Source organism: Brassica napus, chromosome A9 (assembly GCF_020379485.1).
Source record: "Brassica napus cultivar Da-Ae chromosome A9, Da-Ae, whole genome shotgun sequence".
NCBI classification, from domain to species: Eukaryota; Viridiplantae; Streptophyta; class Magnoliopsida; order Brassicales; family Brassicaceae; genus Brassica; species Brassica napus.
In genome coordinates, this window is record NC_063442.1 from 43,541,253 (window position 1) to 43,556,153 (window position 14,901).

The 14,901-nt window shown below is 35.8% G+C and overlaps 4 protein-coding genes across 4 annotated transcripts; 3 read left to right on the forward strand and 1 right to left on the reverse strand.

The window, feature by feature from the left end:
- Window positions 1-412: 412 nt before the first annotated feature.
- Window positions 413-3,058, forward strand: LOC106420187 (transcription initiation factor IIA large subunit). Its single transcript, XM_013861034.3, has 12 exons — window positions 413-539; window positions 604-789; window positions 898-1,062; window positions 1,229-1,381; window positions 1,452-1,497; window positions 1,592-1,650; window positions 1,838-1,948; window positions 2,052-2,195; window positions 2,270-2,330; window positions 2,403-2,557; window positions 2,636-2,719; window positions 2,807-3,058. Exons 2-12 carry the CDS (start codon window positions 664-666, stop codon window positions 2,828-2,830), a joined length of 1,128 nt encoding a protein of 375 aa, XP_013716488.2. The 5' UTR covers window positions 413-539; window positions 604-663; the 3' UTR covers window positions 2,831-3,058.
- LOC106419945 (probable inactive L-type lectin-domain containing receptor kinase III.1) lies at window positions 2,835-4,290 on the reverse strand. The gene has a single exon (XM_013860785.3). The coding sequence runs from the start codon at window positions 3,744-3,746 to the stop codon at window positions 3,144-3,146; it is 603 nt and encodes a 200-aa protein (XP_013716239.3). The 5' UTR covers window positions 3,747-4,290; the 3' UTR covers window positions 2,835-3,143.
- A 254-nt stretch (window positions 4,291-4,544) lies between these two features.
- On the forward strand, window positions 4,545-5,981 carry LOC125578618 (tropinone reductase homolog At1g07450-like). Its single transcript, XM_048741906.1, has 5 exons — window positions 4,545-4,750; window positions 4,876-5,083; window positions 5,195-5,408; window positions 5,492-5,598; window positions 5,672-5,981. The coding sequence occupies exons 1-5, from the start codon at window positions 4,683-4,685 to the stop codon at window positions 5,861-5,863; spliced, it is 789 nt and encodes a 262-aa protein (XP_048597863.1). The 5' UTR covers window positions 4,545-4,682; the 3' UTR covers window positions 5,864-5,981.
- A 5,815-nt stretch (window positions 5,982-11,796) lies between these two features.
- Window positions 11,797-13,878, forward strand: LOC106419899 (protein phosphatase 2C 3). The gene is made up of 3 exons (XM_013860744.3): window positions 11,797-12,437; window positions 12,531-12,842; window positions 13,177-13,878. Exons 1-3 carry the CDS (start codon window positions 11,934-11,936, stop codon window positions 13,669-13,671), a joined length of 1,311 nt encoding a protein of 436 aa, XP_013716198.1. The 5' UTR covers window positions 11,797-11,933; the 3' UTR covers window positions 13,672-13,878.
- Window positions 13,879-14,901: the final 1,023 nt, after the last annotated feature.

Genomic DNA, 14,901 nt, shown 5'->3' on the forward strand with positions numbered 1-14,901 from the left:
CAAATTTTAAATTTCGTATAGGGTCTTTATGGTTGTACGTTTAGAAGAATAAAAACTAGTGGAACTAAACATTCTTCTGTTAACAATTTAGGTTGAATCAAAGTTAGTAAAATTTAGTATTTTCTTAATTTCTCCATCAAATTTAGACGTGTAAGATAAACAAACTTTAGAGGAAAAAAAAATCATTTGAAAAGAATATTATTTTAGTTATTGTCATAATGTATGATAAAATGACTATACATATCAAAGGCAAAAAAATAAGTAAAGAGATAGTTGGTTATTGGCTTGGTTTGGATTTTAGTAAACCGAATCGAACCAAAACCTATTGTGTCGAAGAAAAAACCGAACCAAAACAATTATATATTCGTGCGGTGGGCGCAGATGATGGCACGTGTCCATATTGAGATGTGATCTGATCCAAACCTATTTATATTCTTCTCTGTTTTTTTTTTTGTTCTTTAACTTTTTTGTCTTGATTGCTCCTTTCGATCTCTTCGCTTCGTCGCCGATCTCTCTACTAAGCTCCGTCTTAGCCTCAGGTGAGCTCAACTCTCTTCGATTGCTTTAAAAGGCATGTGAAATTTTATAAATCGAAGCTTTCAGATTCGCGTTAGAGCCGATTTCGATTTTGGCCGGAATTGAATTGAGGAGATTCGAGAGGAGATGGCTACAACGACGACGACGAGCGGTGTGTATATCCACGTCATCGAGGACGTCGTCAGCAAAGTCCGTGAGGAGTTCGTTAACAACGGAGGTCCCGGCGAGAGTGTTCTCGCTGAGCTTCAAGGAGTAAGTTTTTTTTTTTCGATTAGGGTTTGAATCAGATTTGAAAAAGTTTGATGCTTTTAGTGGAATTGGGGTTTTTAATTAGTTTTGTTTTTTTTAATGTCCGAGTAGATTTGGGAGACGAAGATGATGCAAGCTGGGGTCTTGTCTGGACCAATTGAAAGGTCGTCGGCTCAGAGGCCGACACCTGGAGGTCCGTTGACTCATGATCTGAATGTTCCTTATGAAGGTACTGAGGAGTATGAGACTCCCACCGCTGAAATGCTCTTCCCTCCTGTAAGTAAACTTGTCACTTGCCTTGAGTATGTAATTGAGAAACTGAACACATATGTTGTTGTTGTTGACGAATGAAATGGTTTTAATTTTGATTGTTGAGAAACTAAACACATATGTTGTTGTTGTTGACGAAGAAATGGTTTTATTTGTGTTCTGTGTGGAGCAGACACCTATGCAGACTCCTCTTCCAACGCCGCTTCCTGGTACGGCTGATAACTCTTCAATGTATAATATCCCTACTGGATCAAGCGATTATCCGACTCCTGGAACTGAGAATGGAAGCCATGCTGATGTTAAAGCAAGACCCAGTCCTTATATGGTGAGCTTTGCTTTCTTAAACTGCTTTTTTAAAGTGCTTATGAAAACTGAGAGTATTCTCTTTGTTGCAGCAACCACCTTCTCCGTGGACAAATCCAAGGCTTGATGTCAATGTTGGTAAGTACTGATTTTACTAGCAACTAATGTCTAAGTGAAAAGAAACTTGTCTCAGTTTGTTGTTTTGGGATATAAATGTTTGATCTGATGACAGCTTATGTGGATGGGCGTGATGAGGCTGAGAGAGGAAACCCTAATCAGCATTTTACGCAGGTACTTCTACTTAACATCTATATCCAGAACATTGAGATTGAGTTGAAAATCTTCATTGCTATACTTACAGGATTGAATTTGATTAGTGCTCTTCTCAAGTACTTCCTCATTGTACACATTGTTTAAGCTCACCATGACTGAACAGTGAACTATGGAACTTAATTATATTTCATTTGAATACGTCCAGGACTTATTTGTCCCATCCACTGGGAAACGGAAGCGTGATGATTCTTCTGCACAATATCAAAACGGTGGATCTATACCACAGCAGGACGGTGCAAGCGATGCTTTGCCTATGGTCTGTGTGTAGAACTATACATTTGTTTCTGTCTTAGAAAAAAAAAGAATGAAGTGTTTATTGAAATCTCGGTGATTCATCTGATTTTAGCACAATGTTGCAGGCGACCCTTGAGGGAGATACACTCTGCATAACATTTGTTGGCGATGAAAGTGTCCCACGAGATTTCATCTGCTCATCTTCAAAGATACCTCAAGTGGATGGGCCAATGCCTGACCCTTATGATGAAATGTTGTCTACTCCAAATGTAAGAATGCTTCCACCTCTCCATTGAGTAGTCACAGAATCTCTTTATGACATTGAACGTTTTATGAGTTGCAGATATACAGCTATCAAGGACCAAGTGAAGACTTCAACGAGGGCAGAACACCTGCTCCAAACGGTAAAGCGAAGCCAAACAAAATGGTTAGAGATTGTAAATAAATATTTAGTGCTAAAATCTCTCTTTGGTTAGAGATACAAACGAGCACTCCTGTTACTGCACAAAACGACATCATTGAAGATGACGAAGAGCTGTTGAACGAAGATGATGACGATGACGAGCTTGATGACTTAGAGAGTGGTGAGGATATGAACACGCAACATCTGGTTTTGGCTCAGTTTGACAAGGTAAATGACTCTCCTGTTGTCTGGATGTGTGTGTTCTCTTCACGTAACTCTTAATTGTTTGTTGTATTATCTAATTAGGTGACTCGCACAAAGAGCAGGTGGAAGTGTAATCTGAAAGATGGGATCATGCATATAAACGACAAGGACATCCTCTTCAACAAAGTACTATGTGTTTCCCTTCACTCAGTTAAGCTTGGAGTTACTCTGGTTAAACGATAATACTGACGCTTGCTGTCTATTATTTTTCAGGCGCTTGGGGAGTTCGAGTTCTGATCTTTGACAATAGCAATGCTTTTAGAGAAAGTCAGTTCCTTCATTGTCCAGTGTCTTTATTTTTATCTGATGATTTTAGACAAACATCTATGGGAAAGTACTTTGGTTGTGGCTTGTTGCTATTTAAAACATTCTCCAGCACTTTTGTTTGGCTTCTCTTACCGTGTGGAGCAGGAACAATGTAATAGTTAGCATCTCTATAATGTTATTGCAAGCTTGATGACAAAACAAAATGCCTCATGGAGTTGAAACGTAAAGATTCTACCCTAGTTTGATGAGGTGTATGAACCAATGCATTTGCCTCTTTGTTCAATCAAATATTAGACAGATTCATCTTTCTTGACAAAAGAGGAAACTTAGGTTTAGAAATGTCCAGAGGAGCCAGTGTGACGTTGAGAAGCATATCCTCTCCACTGTACTCGATCCAATCCCGAATAGGATCTTCGCTCGAAAGCTTCAAGCTTATATTCTTGTTCTGACGGTTAGAGAAAAACGCAGCCGGTGCAGATTCAACTGAGACCAAACCGTTGACGTCGATCCCCACGTAGTTACCGTCGACGTCAAGAAACTCGTTTGACTTCACAGTGTCGAACTCCACTGCGAGGATTCGGTTTGTTGAGTTTCCGTTGTTTGAAGTGTTGAAGAGACCGAGGAACTCACTCGGCATGGCTCTGGTGAAATCCATGGAGGGAGAGATCATAAAGGTTAGGCCATGACCTGGCGCGTTGATTGAGAAAACGAAACTTGTGGAGAAAGAAAACGAGTTTGATGAGTTGTTAGGGTTGTTGAAAGGTATGGAGAAGCCATGGAAAGCTTGGCCTTGGAGGATCCGTACTTGAGTATGTTGGCTTCGAAAAAACCGTGGTGAAGAAACTCTGTTTCTTGTTGTTGGCTTGACACGCAAGAAACGAGGCATAGTTGAGTGATTATAGAGAGAGCTATTGATTTGTAAGTTATTGCCATTGATGGACAATAAAAATGAAGAAATCAAAGTCTATCATATATATAGACTTTATGTTTTTAATGGTATATAGACATATATATTGTTAAAGAATTTATTTATAAATCTACGTATAAGACCTAATATATATTTACACCTAAAAAACATTTCAAAGAAATAGATTGTTGAACTGCTCAAGTCGTAGGGACTGGAGGTGGATGTAAACTTCCCAAGCTAGCTTAGTATACAATAAAATAGATCCAGACAAGGTTTTTCAGGGAAATAAACGTGCAGATAAAGATTATACACCTTTCTAAATATATGTGCGTCTGTTTAGTCGGTAAATCGGGTCTGAACAAAACAATTTTTTCAAACCAACTTTGCACAAAATCGATGTAGACGACGTTCAAAGAATTGGTTTAGACGCCCGCTAACATTGGTTCCTCTATAAAGCGTCTAACCACCACTTAGCTATTTATTGAACATTGATAGTTTATCTAAGTATTGTCAATTGCTTTACTTTAAATAATTAACAAATGTGTAAATTTAATAACCGGCTAGATGTGAGTATTATATAATAAGATGAGATCACAAAACTCATTAAAATGTAAATGACGAACGTGCATCCAACAACCAAACCAATATCATAGCCGTTTGTATTTATGGTGTGGAGGACGATTCCTATAAAGACAAGAACATGCTTTGTTTAACCACGTGTTTCATGCTACAGGAAAATGAGAGGTTCACATATTTACTTGTGTTCAGTACCTTTCTCTTACGTTGTAGATTTATCTCAACAGTTGTTTCACAATACGTTTCTTATATCGAATACATCGCCAACCATTAGTCTGATCACTCTTGATTGATTATATCTGTGGCTATAGTGACTTAGTGCGACACATCAACACAAGAATGGATATCAACAGGTGGAGTCTTCAATGTATGACTGCTCTTGTAACCGGTGGAACCAAGGGAATTGGGTTTGTTTTCTTCATCTTTCTCAAATCCTCTGTTTCCGAGTTTCTTTTATGTTTTTTCTTTTCATTTATTTGTGATCATTATGAAAATTTGATACAAGAATCCTGAGCTTGATACTTGGTTTCAGGTATGCAATAGTGGAGGAACTTGCAAGTTTTGGTGCAAGAGTGCACACGTGTGATATAGACCAAACTTCGCTTGATGAATGCTTAAGTGAATGGCAAAGAAAAGGGTTTCAAGTCAGTGGTTCAATTTGTGATGTTACCTCTCGACCTCAAAGAGATCAGCTGATGCAGACTGTTTCTTCTCTATTTGGTTCCAAACTCAACATCCTTGTAAAGTCCTCTCCAACCTTTCTTATGCACTTTTGGTCTCGTTTAAGTCTCAATTTTTTTTTGTCTGTGTTTGCTTTTATGTTGACCATTTACAATAACTATTACATGCAGGTTAACAATGTTGGCAAGTTCATGTTAAAGCCAACTTTAGAAAGTACAGCAGAAGATTTCTCAAGTTTGATGTCTACCAATTTGGAATCTGCTTACCATATCTCCCAATTGGCTCATCCTTTGCTTAAAGTCTCGGGGAATGGTATTATCATATTCATTTCCTCTGTATCAGGGATTGTCTCTGGAACTGCCTCCGTATATGGTGCAACAAAAGGTTCATAAATCAATATTATGACAATGACTAGTGAAAATGTGTGTAATTATGTTTATAGATATTCTGAGCTTATTTTTATGTAGGAGCCATGAATCAACTGGGAAGAAACTTGGCATGTGAATGGGCAAGTGATGGTATAAGGGTTAACTCTGTTGCTCCTTGGGTCACTGCAACTTCACTTGTCAAAAAAGTAAGCATTGTTTTGAGATTTTTGCTTCATTTTCTTTTTCTTACCTGAATCTATTAAATGTGAATTTTTTCAGTATCTTGATGACAAGAAGTTCGCCGAGGCTATGTTCTCAAGAACCCCATTAGACCGTGCGTGTGAGCCACGTGAGGTTGCGTCTTTGGTTACATTTCTTTGTCTACCTGCAGCTTCTTATATAACAGGACAAACCATTTGTGTTGATGGAGGTTTCACTGTTAATGGCTTTTCCTACAAGCCAGAGGTTTAAACCCTAGAAAACATTTCTAGAACAACATTGTTGTGATGTATGAAAAATACGTTATGTTTAGTTTTCTTATAAACTCGATTACTGCATCATGTCCAAGTAAAATGAAGCTTTTGAAGCAGAGATCTTGGAATCAGAGTGTTTGTGTGAGTAAATTTGGGTTCCTTTGATTACTTTTAGTGATAACATAAGAGCTTAGTCTGTGATCATACCACCCAACAAAGACTAAAGCAGAAAAAATAAAAATTTATTAAGGTCAGCGGATTGTAAAATTTATATTGATTCTTCAAAGATTATAATTACTGATTTTAGCAAATGTATTAATTACTTTGTCGTAACTCATACCGTATTCTTTTGTGTTTAGCTAAAGTATTGATTTGAAATACTCCAAAATAACCGGGAAAATAAACATTTAAATCCTTAACTATTTGAAATTAGCAAGTTTAATATTGAAGTATTGTTTGCACGATTTTATTCCCCAACTAATAGTTGACTTGACAAATTGGTAATTTAAAAAATCAGCCGTTAAATCATAAACGATTCTCATTAGTTTTATATCAATTATCCTCGGCACTGAACCTGGAAAACTCAAAATTCCCAAATTCTAATTCTAATTTGAGCGAAGACGATTTCCGACGACGAAAAAGACAATTTTCGATGATATTTGTTTCTGTGATTTGGCCGGATTAGTTTTTTATCACCAGAAACCGTCTATATTGTCACTGAAATCGTCATCACTCAAAGTTAGAGTTTGAATTTGAGAATTTCGAGTTTTTCAAGTTTAATGACAAAAATAATTGATATACAATTAAATAAAATCGATTTAACGATTGACCTTTTAAGTTACCAATTTGCTAAATCAACTATTAGTTAGAGAATAAAATCATACAAGTAATACTTCAATTGTAAACTTGCTGATTTCAATAGTAAAGTTGCTGATTTCGAGTTTTTCAGGTTCAATGATAAGGATAATTGATATAAAAACTAAAGAAAATCGAGTTAACGATTGAATTTTTAGTTACCAATTTGCCAAATCAACTATTAGTTAGAGAATAAAATCGTACAAGTAATACTTTAATAGTGAACTTCCTAATTTCAGGTAGTACTATTTAATGATCGATTTTTTTAGTTACCAATTTACCAAATCAACTATTAGTTAGAGATTAAAATCGTACAAGTACTACTTCAATAGTAAACTTGCTGATTTCAATAGTAAAGTTGCTGATTTCGAGTTTTTCAAGTTTAATGATAAGGATAATTGATATAAAACTAAAAAAAAATCGATTTAACGATTGACTTTTTAGTTACCAATTTGTCAAATCAACTATTAGTTAGAGAATAAAATCGTACAGGTAATACTTTAATAGTAAACTTCCTAATTTCAGGTAGCCCCCCCCCCCACCTCCCCCTCCCCCACACACAAATAACTATAGTACAAACGGGATTGCTATATAAAAATGTAAATAAAAAGTAGTATTTTGTCGTTCCATCTGAAATAAGTCGGTTACAGACCATAAAAAGCATATATGTTTTTACGTGAATAAGTTTGCATTTTCCGTAGTCAGTTCTGACATGTACCTCATGTCTATTTTTTGTCCGCAAGCTGAACCTTTTCCGTTACAAATTTTTCTTTTTTTAATTTTATTTCATGATAATACATCAATAATTGAGACCGGTTAATTTAATGAACACAAATTAAATCAATATCATTTGTACGTATACATAAATATAATGTATATTTCAAAATAAATCACATCCGATCATCAAGCATGTAATAAGCCTTTACTTAACTGTGGTTTTATATCAACAATCCTTGTAAACTTAAGGATCACAAACTTAAACTATGGTGTATATATATATGAGATTTAGAAGTTAGTTAATAAGTTTAGAAACTTATATATATTGACTATTAGGAAGGTTTGAAACATTGAGGGCATTAATTAGTGTGCTAGTTAATAATATGTTGATTTAGTATGGTTTAGTATTTTTATGGTTATATTTGGTTTAGTTGGTTGTATTTAAAAGCTCTTTATTTATTGATTTTAATCTTATGAAAAGAAAATTTAAAATGTTAATTGTGTTAGTTGTGTGTCGCATGGCCTAGGCTCCGGATAAAACATTCAATTTGGTCCCCAATTTTTTTATTTATTCAAGAAGTTCGAACCGAATCTCATAATCTTTTTGGCTCAGAGACAAAAACCAGTTGCTAAATCCCTTTCCGCAACTACTGATATTCGAACCTTGACACATCTACTCATCTTAAGAAAGAAAGTTTTACCAGTAAGCTCCCAAATTCTAAAGAGATATTATACGTAAGTTACATAATTTCCAAATTATCAATTTTTTATCAAGATTAATCTAAAATATTTATGACTATTTTTTTCTTTTTAAAAATTTTTATTTATGATTTTTTTAAACTTTATATCCGGTTATGAGTGTGTGTATACATAGGGACAATAAATCAGCTAGCAAGGCATTTGGCATGCAACTGGGATAGGGATGGCACTTGGATTTTACTTGGATGGAGCTTGTGTTTTTTTTTGCTGTCATCTTAGGCTAAGTCACGCATATACATTGACCATACGAGGCAACAAAGGCTAAAGCAGAAAAATCGAATTTCAGTGTCCAATGTCCAAAACAAACAAACAAAAATCAATTTTATTAGTAAGTGTCAATGTTAGACAGATATATATTTATCATACGACGCAACAAAGGACTAAGAGCATCTCTAATGTAATACTCCATATTTTATCTAAAATGAAGTAAAAGTAAAAATTAAGTAAAAATGTTTCAACTCTACTCTATTTTTCATTCTATAATGGAGTGATAAACAAAAAAAATATAAATTATTCCATTTATGGAGTAAACTCTATTATGAAATGAAATTTGGAGTTGGGTTAGAGCAATCTTTACTATATTTTCACTTTTACTCTATTTTGGAAGAAAAAATGGAGTGGTGTTGAAAATGCTCGCTGAAAAATCAAAATTAATCAAGGTCAGTGGACTGTAAGTTTTATATCGATTCTTCGAAGCTAGTGATTTTAGCAAAGGTGTTACTACTTTGTTGAAACTCATAGCTAAAATAGATATGGCACCGTATAATATTTTCGTTGTGTTTTTAGATAAGTATCGATTTGAAATACTCCAAATGTAACCGTCGTACTAAAGGGATCACTATATAAGTACGTAAATAAAAAGTAGTATTTTGTCCTACAGCCGAAATAATTCGGTTTACAGACCATAAAAATCATATATGTCTTTACGCACTATACGTGCATAAGTTTGCAGTTCATGTAGTCAATTCTGACATATACCTCATGCCTATCTTTTGTCCGCAATCTGAATCTTTTCTATTACAAAATGGGTTATTTCATTTCATGATAATACATCAATAAGACAATAATTGAGGCCAGTTAACTTAATGAACACAACATGATTTAATATCCGGTGCTATATAGTATTTCTGCTTTTTTACACGTACAGTATATATATATATATAATATCTGTATACATAATATTTTAAATGAATCTCTCCGATCATCAGGTATGTAATAACCCTTTACATAACTATGATTAATTTCGTACCAGGAATCTTGTAAACTTAAACTAGGTATATATCTTGTAAACTTAAACTAGGTATATATTATATTCAGGATTATAGTTTTATTGATAATATGTAGTGATGTATTTAAGAATATAATCATATAATCCAAACGGTTTAGCATGGTCTATTAATACCGCCAAGTTATCACTAAATAAATTATTCCACCAAAAAACATGTAATGTTTGATTCAAAAGGTCTAATGTAATGTATATCCGAAAGAGAAAACAACTTCTCAGACCTTCCAACATTTGTAGTCGTCACGATGTAATTAATGTAAATTGGTTATTTGTCTTTTTCTTAACTTTTTTACTTCATTCCAAAATTTATACGTTAAGCTGAAAAGTTGAACGTATTTTAAATTCAACGAGAAGTGGTGCAAAAATATAAGAAATGTATATATGACCACGTAAGTACAACACCATGGATGTATCGTAGGCCTAGGTCGAGGTGCATGCCACCATGCACGCTAAATTTTGGATATTTATCCTAAAATAATAGCAACTTTATAGAATCATATAATAATAATAGGATCATGATAACTCATACGCTATATTCCAAATACAGAAACTTAATGATTTTGCACTTACCAATGATTCTAGGGCCTTCAGTGTTTGGTAGTCAATTCAATTATAGTAGTTTTAGTTGGAAAAGTGGGTTCACGAAGGAGGCCCCGTTGGAGAGTAAGAAGCAGCTTGATGACCTAACTTCAATCAAAAGCTTTATTGATTAAGAGACTTCAACAGTAACTACGATTGTAACACGCGTACGGTGAAGTAGAGGAGGGGTCCTTTGGATTCTCGTTTCAAAGATGAAGGGACCTACTCGCCGTAATAGAACCAAAAAAATGTTTTGGGCCACTGCTTCACCAAAAGCATTTTACTTGTTTTGATTTAAATTTGTTTTGGGACTTTGACGGTTAGTATAACTCCTAATTCCAAGACAAATGTTTACGTGTCTTCTATACGGACTCTCTTTTTTAACTTTCGACTTCACAGTGACTAGTGAGATCTCTTTGTCTAATTAGTTATTTTAATTCTAAAGGATTAGTTAGTAATCATGAATTAACTACACAGCTTTACACTTTTACAGGTGTAAATTGATGAGATGTCCTTTTAGTTGTTTGATTTTGATTTCGTGCGTATTTCAAATACACTTAATGTAGACAGGTTTGGAATTAAATTCAGTACAGGTATATAGTGCTGCACGCAATACTTTTTGCAATGCGGAGAATCTTTGTGGTCGGCTGTGTAATTCTAACAAAAATCATTTCATAATTGTCTTTAGTCAATAGCATTTGTTATGACTAGAAGTTTGTATGCATCTCGATTTCCACATGGATTTTCTGTATCAAAATGTGGTATTCAGTTTTATTATTAGTTACGTTCAAAGTATACATGATTGTTGGCATTATGAAAGAGAGACTACACTATTCTTACTCTAGATGATAGCAAAATAGTGTCTGAAAACAGCCTACAAAGCTCTTGGCTAATAGTTCCCAAGAACGATTCAACCGTAGACATAATTAAGAATGTTATTAACTGAGTAAAACATATACTTACCTGGTTCCATTACTACTTTAGTTCATTTTTGACAATGCAAGATATTGGGAATAGTTTGAAAGTGCAAAACACCAAGAGCAAATTAATAAAACATTTCTTCATAGATGCATCAATTTTTCAGCGAGACCACCATTCATTATACATGTCAAAATCCAACAATGCAATATCACACTTGTCTCGATTTGGAGACATACAAATCGTTAAGAGTAAATTTTCTGAATAAATATTTATATATATATATATATATTTCACTTAGTTTGATGTTAATAACTAATAATACATTTTCAAATGAAAGTTAAAGTGTCTAATGTAAGCTAATTATAGTTCTCAGTATATAAACTATAAACTCGAAGGCCACAAAACTAGCCGTATAAACTTTACATACATGATACATAATTAGTTAGGCTTGAAAAAGATGACTAGCTAATATAATTCAAATTAAGGTTAACTACAATCAAATTTAACGTAATTTTAAAATAAAACAGTGTTACGTTGATTAGATATTTCATCTTTAGGGAGACAGAAAGACAATTCGTAGAAAAAAAAAATTGTGGACCATAATCGTGGCGCGAAAGGAACTTCCTCTTTCCCCTTCTCTGTTCAATTCTTATTGGACAACGTATATTTTCGTACCTGATCGTGACGCTTACGTGGTCCCTTTTTAAGCAGCACAGTGCATATCAACGGTCAGGATTGAAGGCATGGAGGGGAAGAAAAATCAAAGTGAAAAGTGGAAATTGAAAACAATCAAGAAAAAAAAAGGAATTAAAAAAATGTTTGTTAAAGCGGTAGGCGCGTGGGTGTATAAATGGCTCGCGCCCTGTAACGTGTAACGCTGATATTTAATTTATATAATCAAAACACTATCGACTCTTCTGTAAGAAAAAATCAGATTCGCGTTCTGTGTGTGATGTCTGATATTTGTTACGAGGACGACGCGTTGGCTTGTGAAACGAGGCCGTCGTGGAAGAGCCGGAGACGAAGGATCGGTGTTCAGAGATGCAGGATGTCTCCGTCAGAGATGAATAAGACGGTGGCGGCTGAAGATACAGAGGGGATCTATAAGCGTAATAAGCAAGATGAGTACGATTTTATGAACTGTGCATCGCCTCCTCGGAGCTCACCTGAAGGTTGTTCAGAAGGAGACGAGAGTTTATTACTTGATGGGGAGATTAGGAGAGATGAAAACAATATCTCCGGCGAAAATTCATCGGTTATCGGAGTTGTTCCGTCTAAGAAAACGGTGAGAGAGACTGATGCGAGGCCTAGATACGGCGTCGCATCAGTGTGCGGTAGAAGAAGAGATATGGAGGATATGGTTGCGATTCATCCGTCTTTTGTTCGGAAACAAACGGAGTTTTCTCGAGCAAGATGGCACTATTTTGGAGTTTACGACGGTCACGGCTGTTCTCATGTACGATGCCGTTTTCATTAATCTCTCATTTGAATATTTGAATATTTTAGCGGTTAAACTGATTGAATTTATTTAATATGACGTCGTGTTTAGGTTGCTTCGAGATGTAAAGAAAGACTTCACGAGCTAGTGCAAGAGGAAGCGCTCTCGGACAAGAACGAAGAGTGGAAGAAGATGATGGAGCGTAGCTTCACGCGCATGGACAAGGAAGCTGTTCGTTGGGAGGAAACCGTGATGAGCGCTAACTGCAAGTGTGAGCTTCAAACACCAAACTGCGACGCTGTCGGATCCACCGCTGTTGTCTCCGTCATTACCCCGGAGAAGATTATTGTAGCGAACTGCGGAGATTCTAGAGCAGTTCTTTGTCGGAATGGAAAACCAGTTCCTCTATCTACAGATCACAAGGTCAGTCTCTCTATCTCTTTCTCGAGCGATTTAATTTGATACGTAAAACCAATCTAAAACCAATGTTCAAGAATTATAAAAATTTATAGAAAATTATTGATTATGGCAATTAGGCTATAATTATGCGTTTTGTAAAAATTTATAGAAAATTATTGATTATGGTAATTAGGCTATAATTATGCATTTTATAAAAACTTATAGAAAATTATTGATTATTTTTTCAATATCTAAACCTGTTTTTTTTTAATAAAATCGTTTAAAAGATCGTTATGGTTATTTTTTCAAACGATCTTGTTGGATTGAACTGATCTGGTTTTACGTTTGAAATAAACAGCCGGATCGTCCAGACGAGCTGGACCGGATCCAAGAAGCAGGGGGGCGAGTGATATACTGGGATGGTCCAAGAGTCTTGGGCGTTTTAGCCACGTCACGAGCCATCGGAGACAACTACTTGAAACCGTACGTGAGCTCGGAGCCGGAAGTTACGGTGACTGATCGTACCGAAGAAGACGAGTTTATGATTCTTGCTAGCGATGGGCTATGGGACGTAGTAACGAACGAGGCAGCGTGTGCGACGGTGCAAATGTATCTTAACAAAAAAGGTGGACGTGGAGAAGGAAGGCGGAGAGAAGCTACGGAGGGTGAAGAAAGGAAAGATGAGGAGGTGGTGGGGTCAAGGAAGAACGGGAAGAGAGGAGAGATCACGGACAGAGCATGTACGGAGGCGTCAGTGTTGCTGACGAAGCTGGCCTTAGCGAAGCATAGTAGCGATAACGTAAGCGTTGTTGTTATTGACCTCAGCAGAAGAAGAAAAAGACACGTTGCTTGACACGAATCTCATCACTCCACCGTCTTTTCTTCTTTAAATATGATTCTTTTGTTTTTGGAGGTTTCATTTTGGGACGAAGGCATCTCAGATCAGATCTTCTCCCAACCCAAAAAGAGAGAATGCATTAGTTGGAAAAACAAAAACTCGGTTAATCAAGAACGGTTAAACCGGGTGGTATGGTTTGTTCTGAACCATCTTTTTGTTGCCTTTTTCGTTTTGTGTAATAGACAAACAAAAAAGGAAGACGGGATGTGTCCAGTGCCGTGCGAAGGTCTACCGGGGCTTGAGGCAAAAGTAAAAATGGAACTTTTAAACCAAATTTTTTTTTTGATAAAAATATAAGAGATATTAGGACTCCTATACAAACATAACTGCATATTTTGCACCGATGGAAAACGAACTCAATCGATGATGTGTTTTTTTTTAATGACAATCTTACCCCTACGCTGTAATCAAACACTTACGTCTTTACGCATATACAAACATTCTGTATACATATATCACACCTGTCTGATCTCTCTTGGTCGCGGACCCACACCAGTTCCACTGAACTGCTGTCTTAACATCTCCCCAATCACACTCGATGTTGCTTGTCTCCGGTAGCCAGCTCGCTCATCAACACTACAACTATGCTCACCGCCAATCTTACGGACCTCATACATACTTGAGCCCTTAACTAGCACCGCATAAACTCGCCAAGTACACGTTTGACCAACACACTCGAGCACCATAACAGAAGGTGCTGATTTCGCGCTACGGTAGGCGAATTTGTTTTTGATCGCGTACAAAGCCATGTGCTGCTTGAATGCATCTCTATCCTCAAAAGTCTTGCCAACGAATAGGTCTTTATCACCACTCCCCACACACCCTGCACAGTCGGTGTCATAATCATTTTTTGCATTACTATGGATAGAAATAGCACAGCTTGTCATAAACTCCATCAACTCTTACTATACTTAAACATATACAATTTAGCCGAAATAATGGATCAAATAGCCGTCTAAACAACATGGATCAATTAGCCGTCTAAATTTAATATCATTTAGAAGCGTACATCAGATCAGAACTGACATAGAACATAACATGTTACATTCACTACAAATACAAAACTTTAAAACAAACCGACATATCCGGGATAGATATCACATGACCTAAAACAGGAAACACCAATTTAATTTGTTTTCAACGAAAACACGTACTATATATATAACCGTCATGCATAACACTTAG

Coding starts and splice junctions, on each gene's coding strand:
- LOC106420187 (XM_013861034.3), top strand. CDS start 664: ATGGCTACAACGACGACGACGAGCGGTGTGTATATCCACGTCATCGAG. Junction 790..897: donor TTCTCGCTGAGCTTCAAGGA/GTAAGTTTTTTT, acceptor ATGTCCGAGTAG/ATTTGGGAGACGAAGATGAT. Junction 1,063..1,228: donor CTGAAATGCTCTTCCCTCCT/GTAAGTAAACTT, acceptor TGTGTGGAGCAG/ACACCTATGCAGACTCCTCT.
- LOC106419945 (XM_013860785.3), bottom strand. CDS start 3,746: ATGCCTCGTTTCTTGCGTGTCAAGCCAACAACAAGAAACAGAGTTTCT.
- LOC125578618 (XM_048741906.1), top strand. CDS start 4,683: ATGGATATCAACAGGTGGAGTCTTCAATGTATGACTGCTCTTGTAACC. Junction 5,084..5,194: donor GTTCCAAACTCAACATCCTT/GTAAAGTCCTCT, acceptor TATTACATGCAG/GTTAACAATGTTGGCAAGTT. Junction 5,599..5,671: donor CAACTTCACTTGTCAAAAAA/GTAAGCATTGTT, acceptor GAATTTTTTCAG/TATCTTGATGACAAGAAGTT.
- LOC106419899 (XM_013860744.3), top strand. CDS start 11,934: ATGTCTGATATTTGTTACGAGGACGACGCGTTGGCTTGTGAAACGAGG. Junction 12,438..12,530: donor ACGGTCACGGCTGTTCTCAT/GTACGATGCCGT, acceptor CGTCGTGTTTAG/GTTGCTTCGAGATGTAAAGA. Junction 12,843..13,176: donor CTCTATCTACAGATCACAAG/GTCAGTCTCTCT, acceptor TGAAATAAACAG/CCGGATCGTCCAGACGAGCT.